The sequence below is a fragment of the Protomyctophum parallelum genome, assembly GCF_964188405.1.
Source record: "Protomyctophum parallelum genome assembly, chromosome: 1".
NCBI lineage: Eukaryota > Metazoa > Chordata > Actinopteri > Myctophiformes > Myctophidae > Protomyctophum > Protomyctophum parallelum.
In genome coordinates this window covers 55,593,018-55,608,633 of record NC_139697.1, presented here as the reverse complement: position 1 = coordinate 55,608,633, position 15,616 = coordinate 55,593,018, and the positions used below count along the sequence as shown (strand labels likewise).

The window sequence follows — 15,616 nt, the reverse complement described above, 5'->3', positions numbered from 1 at the left end:
TAATGTTATCACCATATATATATTTTCAGACCATATGGTACTGTATGATAAATAAGTACAATTAAAGACAGTATTTTGCGGATATGTCATTCCTGTTACAGCGATGGGGCGAGCTCAAGTCAAAATTCATCGTAGCCCAATATCATAAAACATGTCAATATCACTTGAACTGCCCTTGACCTTGAGGGGGTTAACCCATTCTATACGGGAACCCATTTTGGTGTTAGCATTACGTTATGCTTTAGCTATTTAAAAATAGCAGATCTACAAGCTCATATCGCGCCACCGAGTGGCGCGATACGAGCTTGTAGGTCTGCTATTTTTTGAAAAATCGAAGAACGACTGACATTTTTAGAATCTGATCTCAGGTCAGAATGGGTTAATCAGACCAGTGTGTGGCCAGTGGAAACCTCGTGTGAATCTGATCTCGGGTCAGAATGAGGTTAAGCATCGACACATTTCTTCCGCCTGTTCCCTAGGGGGAAACAAATATCAAGTCACCTTGATCCATTGCAAAGATGTGTAAACTAAGCTTCTCCTACCTTCCTACCTACTGCCAACAACAGGTCAGTGGGGGTTGCCAACCATAACGGTAGCGGGGGTGCTGGGGATGTTCAGTGCCACCCTGGCGGGCATCGTGGAGTCCATCGGTGATTACTATGCCTGTGCCCGTCTCTCTGGAGCCAAACCCCCTCCAGTCCATGCCATCAACAGGTCAGATGCCGCTGGCACACACACACACACACACATGCACACACGTTTGTATTGCTATGCTTGTGAGGACATCAACATTTTAGGTTCATCAAAAAATAGCCAAAATTAGTTGTGAATTTGTAAATCAACAACCATGATGAAACACCCAAGTTGTGCTTATCAGGATTCAGGCCTTATAGTATAGTAATACACACACACTCTCACTCACGCACGCACATACAGTACATGCACACGCACGCGCGCACACACACACACACACACACACACACACACACACACACAGAGAGTATTATTTGTGCTTGCTATTGTTATTTAGCTGTTTTGTGTCATCCATGCTGTTTCCAGGGGGATCTTCACTGAAGGTGTGTGCTGTATCATCGCAGGCCTTTTGGGAACAGGAAACGGATCCACTTCCTCCAGCCCAAATATAGGCGTGCTGGGCATCACCAAGGTAACTGAGGCCACGCCTCCCCCTGTGGAGGATCGACTACAGTCAAAGTGTTCCTTCCAGTGTTTATATATCATCGCTGTCTGGCAGAAATCTCTCATTAACTTATGAAACCTTTTTTTTTGTGACGCCCTACTTGAACATACTATAGCGTCACACAAAAGTATCTAAAGTAGCAGATCCACAAGCTCTCGAAATGCGGTGCGTTTTGAACGTGGTGAATGTTCTCATATACTCTCTTCTTCTCTCCTCTAGGTGGGCAGCCGGAGGGTCGTTCAGTATGGAGCAGCTATCATGCTTCTGTTGGGAACTGTAGGGAAGTTCACCGCTCTGTTCGCCTCTATTCCAGACCCCATCCTTGGTGGGATGTTCTGCACTCTATTTGGTGAGTTGATATTTAGGATATTAAAAATATGCTCTTGTAGACACCTGTTGTCGTGCATTGATATTTTTTTTACACAATAAATCAGCCATCACCCAACACACATTGCAAGATACCGGGGGTTGTGGCTCTTTCAGAGCGGGAACTCTGGGGGGAGGGGAGGGGAAAGAAAAGGAAAAAAAGTTCGAAAAATGTTGTATAATATGTGTGAAAAATGAAAATTAATAAAACATTGCAGTTTGTTTGCAAAGTTGCAACTGTTCTCTGTTGTTAGAGATAATATATTATTTATCCGCTATAGCAGAGTATTATCAGCTATGATCTGATCTGGAACTTATAGTTTAGTGTACCGGGGGTCTTGTTTCAATGTTTTTATCCGGAGCTAGGCCCGTGTTTTGTTTGTCAGCAACAACTCCATGTTCACTCACTGGCTGTTCAGATTTTGGTAGTGTTGTGTTTCCAACACATCCCATTCAAATTCAGATCTGTTGACAGTGACACGGAATTAAGAAGCATTCAGCTCCAACCTCCACAAAGATGATTTAAACATTCAAAAAGGAAAGAATGCTGTCTTGTCTCATGAACTGTGCTTATGTTAACTGTGTTATATTTTATAAAATGCTCCATTTCAACTTACCATTTGAGAGTATATAGCTCCCTCTTGTGTTCACATTAGGCTGCCGGTAGCCATAATATTGTAAATACTTATGGCTTATGGTATACTTATGGTAGCCATAATATTGTAAATACTTATGGCTACACTGACCAGTATTAGCACTGATAGAGCGAGCTAGACCTTAAAAATATTTAACCTGTCAGCAAAAGAGCTTCAGTGACTTTAGTCATCTTATGACCAGAACAATCAAGGCCATCATTTAGTTCATCCATGGAGCATTGGCCCATTCTTCTTTCTGAGGAAAAAAAAGCACTGTAATTAAATCAAATGCAATTTAATCTTATCTTAATTCATGAAGTGTGTCTGTGAACTGTAGGTATGATCACAGCAGTCGGGCTGTCCAACCTCCAGAATGTAGATTTGAATTCGTCCAGGAACCTGTTTGTTCTTGGTTTCTCCATGTTCTTTGGCCTCATGCTGCCTAGCTACCTCAACGAAAATCCCGGGAGCATCAAGACAGGTATGACATACAAGCTCACACACAATCTGCATGTTACAATCTGTGCGTGAACCGTCTCCCCACCTTTCTGTACTTGAGAGAAGTCGTTGTGTAAGCCTAACCCATTTTGGGGCGGGTAATTTAGCTATTGAAAAATAGCAGATCTACAAGCTCATAGCGCGCCACCGAGTGGTGCGCTACGAGCTTGTAGGTCTGCTATTTTTGACTGACATGGAAATATAGCTTTTTCAGAAAACTGTCAGGATGTAGAAGACATTTATAGAATCTGATCTCAGGTCAGAATGGCCTAAGGTGTTTTCCTTCATCAGTGCTACCAAATGTTCCTACATGCAATAGAACCCGCTGACGGATTGTTGCAGCTTGTCAGTGATGCCACACAAGTTCTGTATTCATGCCAAGAAATACAAGTTCTTGTAAAGATTATTTTCACAAATCTAGTCTAGCAATTACTGCTGACCACAGTAAGAAAATAATTATGGTAAATGCTCTTCACAAGTTATCTGAACCCAATGCCCAAGTATTAAATTAACTTTTCAGGAAATGAAAAAATTAAATTTGTATCTGCCTCATCAAACAGTTTGAGGATCCAATGGAGTTATGCCATGAGGTTTAGTCAGAAGCGCTTTTTGAATACTTTTTTATAGCCGTTCAATAGCACTGATTTAAAAAAGAAATGGTTTCTGCACAGCGACAATATAATAATCTGTTTCGAAAATATAAGAATGTTTAATATATTTCCTGTTGAGTGATGGTGTAACTTTCTTTCATACATGTTGGGGTAGATTGTGGTCGGCGTGTGAATGGATTCAAAGCTCTTCCATCTTCATGTGTTTGCGTAGGAGTTTTAGAGTTAGACCAGATCCTGACTGTTCTCCTCACCACTCAAATGTTTGTTGGAGGATTTCTCGCCTTCTGCCTGGACAACACTATCCCTGGTACAACACACGCACACACGTGTGCACACACACACACACACACACAGATCGTATTAATAATTAATTTCCGAAAAATGGCTGCTCTAAAAGCTCACAATGCGTCACGCTGTGATGTGTTGTAAGCGTGTGGATCGGCTATTTTTAGGTGTGTGGAATTGAAATGGCGGCACCACAATGTGCTGAAAACTAACCCTAAACCTAACCTCTAAATGTCTAATCTCAATCATAACCCCAATCTGAATATTTTACTGATTGTAAGCCTAACTCCCCAAATCTTTTAAACCATGAAACAAAATAAGTCTTGTGAGTTCCAGGAAAATGGTCCTCACAATGTTTATTTCTCACATTCTCTCTCTCTCTCTCTCTCTCTCTCGCTCTCGCTCTCGCTCTCGCTCTCTGTATACTGTATGTATGTATGTATTGTATGTACAGTATGTATGTATGTAAACAGACATGCACGCACGCACACACACACACACACACACACATGCACACACCCTGTTGAGGAAGCTTGGCGAGTTGGAGTGCAAGCATTTCATTGCCTGCAAGCTGTATGGTATGTGGTTCAGTGCTTGTGACACTTAACACATTAAACCTTGAGCAGAGGCACATGCATGCGATGCAGCTCATAAACACAAATTGTATGCACACTTGCTAGAACGTGGGCTTATACCACACACAACATGAGCACATGCACGTGCATGCAGCCGCACACACATTCATGAATGCATCAATGCACATTGTTGCAAACACACAGACACACGCCCACGCACAGGCATGCACGCACACACGTAGATTATTTTTATCTACACAATAGATCGCACTATCCCTGGAATCATAGCTATGTGGTCTGTCTCTCTCAGCATATTAACACATTACACACACACACACACACACACACACACACACACACACACACCCCGAGTATTTACATAGGCACTAATGTAGCAACATACACACAAACGCAGCTATAAATACTGTATATGCGTTAGGCTATATACACATAATCAAGTTTACTGGAGTGAGGTTAAAGTTTGCATACAAGGTCAGGTCATTTGAATTAAGAATAAAGTACTCCATTTAATGGACAATTAATTAGGCAAAATACTAATAGTGATATAATTGTCCTAGTCATTCAAACTCAGGCGTTTGTGCATTGGTTTTACTTGTTGTGACGGTCAATAAAGGCTTCATATAGTCATGTTTAATGACCATTCCATTAACCAGACATTAACCGACTATGCCAGTCGCCATTCTCGACCTCGCTCTCGCTGTAAACCAGACCACTCTGTTATACCCAGAAGTGTATCACAGATACAGTACATGAGTGTAACTCATCAACCCAGTCTTATACTGACCACTGAGCTGATTCACTGGGGGATAATAAGCTCTCCAGGTGATCATGTGTTACTCTTTCATGGTTAACTCATTCAGAATGTCTGTCCTCTTGAAATAAAACCAGCAGTCTTCCAGTCACGAGCCTCTCTTAACGTCTTAGTAACCCGTTGCTTCACAATGACCATCAGCCACTGTCACTCAACCTCTTCAGTCTGTGCGAGTCTCTGACCCATGAACTTACCAAAGTGTTTTTCCTCCTGCTGTTTGTTAGACAGAGCTTTGCTGTCTAAACACATGATGGCTCTGACACACACACTAGCTGTTCACATTCTCATTCTTCCCTTCTTTCTTTCTTTCTTTCTTTCTTTCTTTCTTTCTTTCTTTCTTTCTTTCTTCCTCTCTCTCTTTTCTTTCCTCTCTGTGCCCCTTCTGTCTGTTTGTGTTTTTCTGTCACTATGGCATTAATCTGTCACTACACTGTCGCCCAAGGCAACAGTGTTTGTTTTTGTGTGTGTGTGTGTGTGTGTGTGTGTGTGTGTGTGTGTGTGTGTGTGTGTGTGTGTGTGTGTGTGTGTGTGTGTGTGTATTTGTGTTACCTTCATATAGTCTAATCATAAGAGTACTTAACATGTCACGTACACTGTGCATGAGGATTCATGTTACAGTCTGCACATTTGATAGTATGTCTGCGTTGCATGAATGTCAGGTATTTTGAGGTTCATATGTCTCAAGTCTCAATCTCCAGTTTCTTACCTGACTGTGTGTGTGTGTTACATAACAGTGGTGATATGTTTAGGAGCACTACATGAGGTTTCTGCAAATGGTGTCCTTAGTCAAGAGACTCTGATTCGCGGCTTAAATGAATGCTCAAAGTTAGTATCTATTTACTGTAGTAACCACTCACCATTTTATGGTGAGTGGTGCATTGCACGCACGCTGCGCGCCCCCCTCCACACAATCATTCTACAGTTGTAGCCCCCTGCCTAATCTAGTTGAATACCCTTGGCGTATACTGTGAAAGTGAAACACTGTTCAAGTGACTATAGTTTCGACTGTAAAAATCCTGTCTCTTTCCTTATCCCACTAACCGAATCCAGGCACCAGAGAGGAGCGGGGGCTGCTGGCAGGCTCTGCCTACTCCTCCTCTGGCTCCTCTGTCTCCGTCTCCACCACCTATGACTTCCCCATGGGGATGGGCATGGTGCAGAGAGCCCGCTGGCTCCGCTGGATCCCCATCTGCCCCAGCTTCCAGGGCTACCAGGAGCTGTTTCAGTCCACCACCACCACCAGCAGTGAGTCACACGATGTGGAGGAGTGCAAAGGAGGAGGAGTTGGAGACGTGGGAACATGTGGAGAGGAAAGAGAGGAAGTGGACGCTTCTGATGCCGGCATGCCGTGCACTAAAGTATAGCACTGCTGTCGGGATCCAAAAAGTGAGTATCAACAGTGGACATCAAGAAAAACATTAAATTCCACACACTGGTAATAATGTGCACACGGTTTGCTCTTCTTCGGGAAACTATTCCTATAGAAGATCCAGATATAGATAGCTAGATAGACTGAAGCCATATCTTCCCTAGGGATTATACAGCAGCTGATCATTCAGCACAGCTGAAGTGACAAAGCAATGATAGCGTGGTACAATTCTCAGCGGAGAAGACACTGGAGTTCATCCAAAGGAAGCAAAGCTAGCGAACATGCTGAGCGTAGGCCCACACCTTGTCAATCGCAGCGGCTCTACAAACTGTACCATTTAGTTCGCCAGGGACTGTCACCGTTGACAGTGTTAATCTATTAACTTCAATTGTTGATCAAATGCTGTTTTCTCATTGTGTTTGTGAATGCATCAGGCTAATGGGGATAAACCAAAATTGTTACCCAGCATTCCTTGTTGCCCTCTCATCCAACCTAGGGCAACGACAAATGCCAGGATGATAATCTATATTTATATAAGTACCGTATGTTTTGTCCACTCAAAAATGTCTTTCTTAAAAATAATTGTATATTTAAAATATGATGCATATTTTTCCATGGTATTGGTTTACAACATTAATTTTAGATGACCCAGTTGAAAAGTGTTTATGCTTGAATACAGATTAGTTACGAAACATCAATTTTGTAAAAGAAAAAAAAATAGTCTTGTTTGACGAGGTAGTTATTTTGAAAACAAACGGAAAAAAAGAAATCTGTGATCAGTGATCACAAGGAGTCACCAAAGATGTATTTTGATATAATCTTTTTTTTTTTTTTACTGCGATTAACTGTAAACTACTATAAAGTAAAGTCATGCTATCTGGGACATTTAGCAATGGATTAACTGTAAACTACTTTAGTAAAGTCATGCTATCTGGGACATTTAGCAATGGCGCAGGTTTCTTTCTTTCTCTAAGCAAAGCCAATCAACATCAGTAGGTCCATAGAGTTCTCCTCCTCCTAATGCTATGGACCAGAGCTAGTATTTACCAGGCTCTAGCTGTGAAATGTCATTTTCTGATTGAATTCATTGCCGATTGTCTGATTTATCTTTCACAGAAAGCGTCTGTATTTTATGTGCTGGATATGTAAAAAGATGCATAGACAAAAATAACTTTTAAAATTGAATATGTTTATTGTGTGTAAAAATGCAATAATTTATAGTCTACTAGTGCTTTTCAAAAATGTACATTATTTGAACAAAATCTTAAACTGAGGCATTGCTGTTGTGACACTAAAAAGCAAGCAAATGTATATATTTGAATAGAAAACAATTATGGCTGTTTACATTACAAGTGCCAATGAAATGTATACTGTAACAATGAGGTTGTTGTGTGGTGTCTCATGTATATAATATATTCATTATCTAACTTCCAAGTGCTATGAATCATCCACCACCCACTGAGCATCAGAAATGGTTTTATCGTACTGTATGTTGTATGACACTCCTCACCGAGAAGAATCCAATTACATGCAACTGGATTACAGTCATCTCAGTACAAACTATATTAAAATATATTGTGTCATTTTTATAGTTGTTAAAGTTAAAAAAAAAAAATCAGATGACTGACAGCTAACTCAGACAGGGCTGCAAAGTCATAGATTAGATGTGAAGAAGCTATTGAAAAGGATGTAATCTAAATTTGGTCATCTTCCAGTCCGGTATTTGCAACCCGCTACGGAGAACGTCAGTCACTTCCTTATAGCGTGTGCACAAACAGCCTGTCGGTATCACGTTGCACTAAAAAACAAACTCTGTTCTTTTAATCAGCCTTTTCTAATACAACCGTGAGACTGTCACAGTAAGTACACCGTGTTTGCTATCAGACATCGAAGTCATGTTTAATATAAAATGATCAGTGTAAAAAAAAAAGAAGCTATGAAAAAGGAAACCACAAGAATATCACTCATTAAATTCGGCCACTGTGCGAGGCGAGGCAGAGAGGTGGACACAGTAGAAAGACAACACAAGCACAAACTAGTCTAGAAGGGATCAGCATAAACATTCTATGTTGTCGACTCTCCCTCCATCAGACGAGCCCTGGCTGTGGGGCTCCGTCGGCTCACAGACCTGATTCTTTATTTCTGCATTCTATAAAACCACAATAGTAAATGATTGTAAGCAGGCTGTTTAGAGTTTGATAATACCTTGCAACTTTTACTCAGGTCGCCTTGGGTGAAAGTGGTGTTCTCCTCTGTGTGTTTTCCTGTTTGGAACTCGGATCCATCCAGTACATTGAACAAGATCAATATATTAAACAACTCAGAACTCCTCGAATAAGTATTGTATCCGCAGACCATATCTAGACCCACTTTTTAGCTCAAAACTCATTTGTTGATTCGGGTGCAGTGGGCCCGTTCTCATGGCGCTGTGTGTGTGAGATTTAGTGTGGGTGTCTGCAGAGTGAACGGTAAGTATTGAGGGGCATACAGCGCAGACATGGCCAAGGACGGATGGTAGGGCACTGCCCTGCAGCCTACGGGCAGGACTGTAGTGGTAGGGGCTGGGTTCGAAGACGGGAGGAAAACCTCGACATAACGGCCAGTCTCTGGATCAAACAACATCTTCCTCTGTGGCTGGGGAGGCACGTCCATGTAGAAGCATTGGCCACTCTCGGGGTCCACTAGCACATGGCGGGTTGCATGGCCGCTGTAGAGGCCTCCAGGGGCAGCGGGAGAGGGAGCCATGCCAGGGTACACAAACTGTGTCCTACCCTGTTGGAATTCGCCTCCTGCATTCGTGGGAAGGAAACCCTGTACGTTGCACATGATCTGCTGCTGCTGCTGTGGTTGCTGCTGTGTTTCGGGGGGGACTTTGCTGCTCTTGTTGTCTTGACTCGCTATCTTGTGAGGAGGAGAGTATTTAATGAGACCTTTGTAGCCATCTGGGTGGTAGGAAGATACACCTGGTGTTGTTCTTTCCTGCTTATCCTCTGACTGGGTCCTCTTCAGCGTGTGAATGGTTGAACTGGGCTGGGCCTGGACCAGGGTTTGTGAGAGCTGGACCTGGGGGGGAGGAGGGGCCTGGATATAGCTCACAGGGCCCTGGATGTAACTCCCCAGATGAGCCTGCAGAGCAGCCGTATAGCCAGCCAAGGGGGTGGGGGTATAGAAATAAGAGGGCAGCATAGGTTGACCCGGATAGCCCAGGATATGGTTCTGTCCCTGGGGTGTAGGAGGCAAGATGGTCTGCTGGGGCTGACAGGGACTGGAGCTGGGTGGGAGAGGTCGCTGTGAGTCCAGTGTAGAGGAGATAAAGCTGGGAGCCGTATGACGGGAGTTTGGGGTCACTGCCTGGGGAGGTTTTTGCTTCGGACCAGAATCTGAACGGATGGGCTCTGTAGACTGATCGATGGTAGATGTCTTGCTCGGCATGTTTGACAAGGTTTTAGGCCATGTCTGATTAGAGGGTTCTTGTTCAGTCTGAGCCACGGCTGGCTGGCTGGCTTTTCTTTGTTCTGGGATTGGATGACTGAATCTTTCACACTCTCTTCTCTCCAGTGATTGGCCGAGAGCTGCGGTTACCCTGGCAACATATCCTCTCGAAGCAGGAACGGGAAGTGACGGCTGAGGACCTGTTTGAGATCCCTTCCTATTTGTTATGGTTTCATCATGACCTTTAACCCCTACAGCCTGCTGGTAGCTCGGAGGTGGACTGTCTTCTTGGCCAATCACCTTGTACATTACCGATGGACTGTGATTCTGACCAATGCCGTTGTCTGTCGTCATAGCTGACGAGGCAGCCTTGTTGTTGTTGTTGTTTCTGAAGGACAGGTTGTAGGTGTTTTTCACCAAACTCCGCATGTCCCTCACCACGTGAACCGGAGCCTTGGCTTTAAATACACTGGTTGCTTTACCTCCGGGGCAGCTGGGAAACCTGAGTTCCTCTCCTCCAGCTTCCCCCTCCCTTTCCTGGTCTCCAGGCTGTGTGTGGCTATTGGCCTCAGGCGGCCTGCCCCCCTGGCTTGGTGGCAGAGGCCCTGAGCTCTGTCTAACAACAGGTTTCGTTTGGACCTGTAGGGGCTGAGCGGTCACGTCAGTGGAGTTGGACTGAGAAGTTAACTGCAGGTAGTTTTTGGTGTTGTTGGTACTTGGCTCAGTTGAGTTTTTCACATCGTTGTTGACTGAGTTAGTGTGTTTGTTGCAGCTGTTGTGACTATCTGATGAAGCGACGACGGTACTCTGCTCCACCTGCATCTTTTTCGACAGGACACTCTTGATGATACAGGAGGCCATCTTGGTTTTGGTCTCGTCCAATGAAAGGGACTTTTGTAGACGTTGCCGTGGGTTACTTTTACTGCGGACAATCCCGGGCAACCCTAGGAGCAGGAGACGGGGTTAGATCAAGCAGCTGTTAATGGTACTTTCAAATGCTAACATTCAAGTGGCAAGTGGGACCATTTGATGAGAGACATTAACATAAAATGTTACTATTATTACTGTAGGTGCAAATGTGATGAATGTGAAGCCCGAGCAATCCTGAGAAAGAGCAGGCATGCTCTCCGTAAACATTCCCAGGACAAAATTACCCTTTAATCACCTTGAGTCTGAGTGGCCCCTGCTATTATGCCCTTGTAGACCCTGTTGTTGTGGCTGTCCTCAGGGTTGGCCTGCGCCGAGCGCTGGTGGAAGGAGGATGGCATGCTGTGTTGCCGTAACAACCCCTCAGGACGATGATGTGGCTGAGGGGAGTGCAGCTTATTGGCTGACTTCTCTCCCTGAGCTCCTCCCCTTTCACAGGCTTCCTCCTTGTCTTTGACCTGCTCAACCAAAATCAAAACAGCCCAAAATCAAAGGTTTTGACAAAGCCTCTTACTGCTACAATAGAACATTAGACTGTATTATGTTATTTAAAAGATAGACTATACTGTTGCTAAAATAATGGCCTAAGTAAAAAATAAAAAATTGGCCTACAGTAAGTAATCCTCTGATGTTACATAACCGACAGCGTTACTTATATGTCAACTCAACAGTCATACATGGGTATAAAATGTTTGGGTGAAATGATTAATAAATATAACGTTATTGGTTCAGTTGTTTCTGTTTAATGAAAAACTTTACAATTACAGAGGCCATTGTTTTAGAAAGACGTTGATACGGTATACGGTATTCCACGAATCTCTGTTTGTCTGTGTGCGTATCTGTCTATGTGACGTGTCCTCGGCTTTAGGCCAAATATGGAGATGTCTGATGTCACAATACTGGAGAAGTACTCACACACTGGTAAAAGGTACTGCACTAAGCACCACTTATAGTACAGAATCAACTATTGAGCATATTTTGCACTTATTGTTTGACATCCCCCCTCTGTCCTTTTCTCCCTCCTCTGCCTCGATAGTCTGCCCTCAAATTTACTATTGACTATATTTTGCTCCCATTGGTTGCCATGTCCCCATTAGGTCTTTCCCAGAGTGAGTATAGGCAGTTGGTAGATGCATTATGAGTGTTTGGGAAGAAGGTGTGAAAGTGAGCCGCCAGTAAATGGGCCAAGTAGTAGTAGTAAGTAGCCTTGCCGAGCCATGAGGCCCATAGGGCAGGAGCCTATCTCCTGTTTCTGTAGCGTGAGGCAGCTTGATGTACAAGTACACCCCCTGGACATGACGCTAGTATGTCACAGGGACTTACCCCCGATCCAACCCTTGATGCTAAGTGTCAAGCAGGGAGGCACTGGGTCCCATTTTTAGAGTCTTTAGTTTGGTATGACCCGGCCGGGGATTGAACCCCAACCTCCCAGTCTCAGGGCGGACACTCTAACCACTAAGGCCACTGAGCTGGTCGAAGGGGACAGAGAAAAGGAAAGAGTGGAACAGAAGATAAGATAAGAGGTAGGTAATACCACAGATTTCTCCTCGCCGGCTGGGTTGAGGTTCTCCTCTGGCTCTGAGTCCCTCCTCCTCAGCTGAATCTGACGTTTAGGAACCATCCTCTGACCCGGTTTCTCCTGACCATTTGCCTGGGAAACAGAACAAAATCAGTAAAAGCAGTAAAATATAATGTTGTGAGATAGAAGAATGTATGTATACACATGCCCGCCATAACTGGGACTGCAAATATTTTTAATTTGTATCATTTGTTCTGCACTGTCATTTTAGTTTACTATTTAATTGTACTTCTTTTCTATTCAAACGTATTTATTGTGCACTCCTGTGGCCTTAATGCTTAATGTTTTGTGCAAAGCACTTCTAATTGCACTTCTTCTTGGTCATTATAATATTGTTATAATAACAAAATGAATGACCTCTTTCTCCATGGCCACGTCCACACATTCAAAGCCGCGGCCCACGTCTGAACCCTCTTCGTCAGATGAGAGGATGACAGAGGGAGAAAAGTGGAGGGAGAGGTCCTCCTCTGACCAGTCGCTGATGTCGCTGCCCTCGTCTGTCATCTCCTCTTCCTGATCTTCCGCTGAGGGGCGCGAGGAGGAGCGCCGGCCGGAGTACACCTCCATGTAGTCGGCCTCCGCCGAGCTCTGTCGGAACGCAGAGTCACAGACACAGGTTTGGGCTACATTACGCAATCAAGTCCTCAGTGTAAAACTATTGACTCCGAAAATGGGATGAAGCAATTTACCCAAAGCCACCCGTAATGGTGCATTCACACGGGCAGATGTAAAAGATGCAAAGCTACACGGTGTATTTGTAGCTGTTGTAGCCTTTGCAGCAGCTTCAAGCGTCGGATTTGCTTCGTAGCTTCACGTTGCCGGCTTCCATTGACAATGAATGATAGACTGCGTCTTTGCATCTGCCCGTGTGAAAGCAACATCAGTGTTAAGTTAACACTTGTGATTTTGCTGTGTGGTACATGGAAAATGTATTTAATCCCACATGGTATAATTATGTTTTTATATGTATACTGTAGTAGGTACATAATGTAAGAGGAAATAATCAATCTGTGTGTGTTGTGTGCATGCGTGCGTGTGCGTGCGTGTGAGAGAGAGAGAGAGAAGAAACACTGAAATGAGATTCATTGCACATGCACAAGCTAACTTGGCAAAGAAATAGCTTTCCTAATTCTGTTCTCTGACCTGGGCTTTGCGGTTGCTGTTGCTCTGGACGTCCCACTCCTTCACAGTGATGTCGAGATGGTCTCCTTGCGTGTCCTCTGCTTCTCCCTGCATGTCGTCTGTGGCATTGTGGCATGGTTTGGTCTCTGTGAGGTTCTGTGACAGCCGCTCCACCTCAGGGCAGCGGTGAGCGCTGAGGAAACGTCCCTCTTTTCCCTTTCCTCCTCCTCCTCCTCCTACTGTCCCTACCTTACTGCTCATGATCCACCTTATACACTCGGTCTCTCTTTCTTCTTCTCTTTCTCTGTTCTTGACTCAGTGTCTCCTTTTCCCCTGTTTCTCTTTCTTACCTACTCATTTATATCTTTTTCAAACTTTATTCTCTCTCTCTCTCTCTCTCTCTCTCGCCCTCTCTCTAAAACGTCTTGAACCTACTCTGAACCCTGAGATCCCACTGTCTTGTCTTCTTTCCGTGCGTTCTCTCTCTCTCTCTCTCTCTCTCTCTCTCTCTCTCTCTCTCTCTCTCTCTCTCTCTCTCTCTCTCTCTCTCTCCCTCTCTCTCTCTCTCTGTTCTCTCTGAATAAGGACCAGTCTTACCTGGTGTGAGAGGGAAAGTAGGATGACGAGAAGCTGTGAGGAGGAGGACCTGGCAGATGTGGGCCAGGGTGGACGTGAACACAGCAATGGCACCTGAGTCTTTCCTCTGAAGCTTAGCTTACACAGCCAGCTGAGCTATAGTGTCATGGATCCCCAAAGTGCCACATACAGGCTATATAGCACAATGTTCAGTGGCCCTGTTTAGGGAAAGCACTCTCGTGAAGAAAATCTAAACGGAGGTACACAATAGCCCTGTTTACAGCGCACGTTTCTACTAGTAGAAGCACCTAGAAAGAGGCTTGCTCTGGGGCTGCAGATCAGATGAAGCGGCTGTGCGTGTACTCCAGTAAAGAGAGGGTCACGTGTGTTTCAGCAGGGGAGAGTCCCGGGTTAGAGACTGCAGCAAGTGAACCCGGGCCGGCACCACATTCACAGGAAAGTCTTCATTGGAAAATCAGCCTGAAGGAAATTCTATTTTTCATAATCTCTCTGTCTCTGTCCCCACATCTGAATCTGGCTCCGTATAAGGCCACTTCACATACAGGTTTAATGTCGCCGAAGGCCCAGTTCTTGTGCACATAGGTTAACGTCCACATCTACTTCAGTGCCTGTTGAAAACACCACAGGGCGAATAAATTAAGTCAAAATAAGTTTGGTCATGGGTTTCTGTCATTGGAGTACATGGTCTGCTGGACTCGACATAGAAAAGTGCCTGCTGGAGCTTAAGATTTCTCAGAAGACTTGAAGTCTAAATTCAAACTGTGAATGCATACATTTTCTGGATCATTCTTCACTTGCCTGTTATTCCAAATTGCCAGCATGATTCCTAAGTCAATAAGGTTTGCATCCAAGTTGTGTCCACTGTGTAGGAATCTAGTCAGACTTCTGTATCCAAAATGTCTCTTTTCCTGTAGGTTTTAGCATAGTTTCAGCCCCAAAATTGACTCTGATTTGAGCCTGATCCAAGATGGAGTTTGAGTCTACATGTGTTCAGTTTCAGTAGGGTGCCGCACAAAATAATCCTGCTGTGATTGAGCTGAAGCCTCTGGAAGTTTGACTGCTGGCAGGTTGCAGAGGCAGTGGAATAACAAGCCTGGCAGAGGGGAGAGACATTCCTCAGAGCAGAGAGAGAGAGGGGGGGGGGGGGGGGGTGTAGAGGAGGAGAGAGACAGACCCAGGGGGAGGGACGGAGAAGTAGACATGGTTGTTGATAGGAGATGCAGTGAGTGATTAGAGAGCGAGGAGAGGCAGAGGGGTAGAGAGACATTGTGTTGGTATCAGATCACAGGCTGAAGGAAAGGAGAGCGTCAAGAGACGTGTTAGATCAGATAAGATACTGTAAGCTAAAATAATATTAGGGGAATAAGTTAAGATGAGATATGATACGATAAAAGACAAACATTTATTGATACCCGTTGGGAAATGCAGGTGTCATAGCAGCAACGGCAGTGAGAATGAAACACAGGAGTGGTACAGGTATAGGCACTAGTCAACAACAAAACTACAATTAATATGGTCAAATAGTGGGCTACTGCCTCTAGATATTTATACTGGATGTCCAGGTGAATGAGTGAACATGCAGTATACAGT

General features: G+C 44.3%; 2 protein-coding genes across 3 annotated transcripts in view; one reads left to right on the top strand and one right to left on the bottom strand.

Annotated features, from left to right (window-relative positions):
* slc23a1 (solute carrier family 23 member 1) overlaps positions 1 to 6,364 on the top strand; it is a gene marked incomplete at both ends in the record, with an annotated part of 14,359 nt that extends 7,995 nt beyond the window's left edge. The window contains 6 exons of the mRNA XM_083789620.1: positions 567 to 714; positions 1,060 to 1,165; positions 1,418 to 1,547; positions 2,537 to 2,680; positions 3,520 to 3,615; positions 6,051 to 6,364. Coding sequence (XP_083645746.1) covers positions 567 to 714; positions 1,060 to 1,165; positions 1,418 to 1,547; positions 2,537 to 2,680; positions 3,520 to 3,615; positions 6,051 to 6,364 — 938 coding nt within the window. The remainder of the gene's footprint in view (positions 1 to 566; positions 715 to 1,059; positions 1,166 to 1,417; positions 1,548 to 2,536; positions 2,681 to 3,519; positions 3,616 to 6,050) is intronic.
* Positions 6,365 to 7,537: 1,173 nt separating this feature from the next.
* Positions 7,538 to 15,068, bottom strand: LOC310875406 (uncharacterized protein). Of its 2 annotated transcripts, XM_083788627.1 has the most exons (6): positions 14,825 to 15,068; positions 13,451 to 14,634; positions 12,665 to 12,895; positions 12,263 to 12,379; positions 10,967 to 11,186; positions 7,538 to 10,745 (listed from the first exon to the last, which is right to left on the bottom strand). In XM_083788627.1, exons 2-6 carry the CDS (start codon positions 13,688 to 13,690, stop codon positions 8,788 to 8,790), a joined length of 2,766 nt encoding a protein of 921 aa, XP_083644753.1. In that variant the 5' UTR covers positions 13,691 to 14,634; positions 14,825 to 15,068; the 3' UTR covers positions 7,538 to 8,787. The 2 variants fall into 2 exon arrangements, with proteins under 2 accessions (XP_083644753.1, XP_083644752.1); XM_083788626.1 differs by having other exon boundaries at positions 13,451 to 15,068.
* Positions 15,069 to 15,616: the final 548 nt, after the last annotated feature.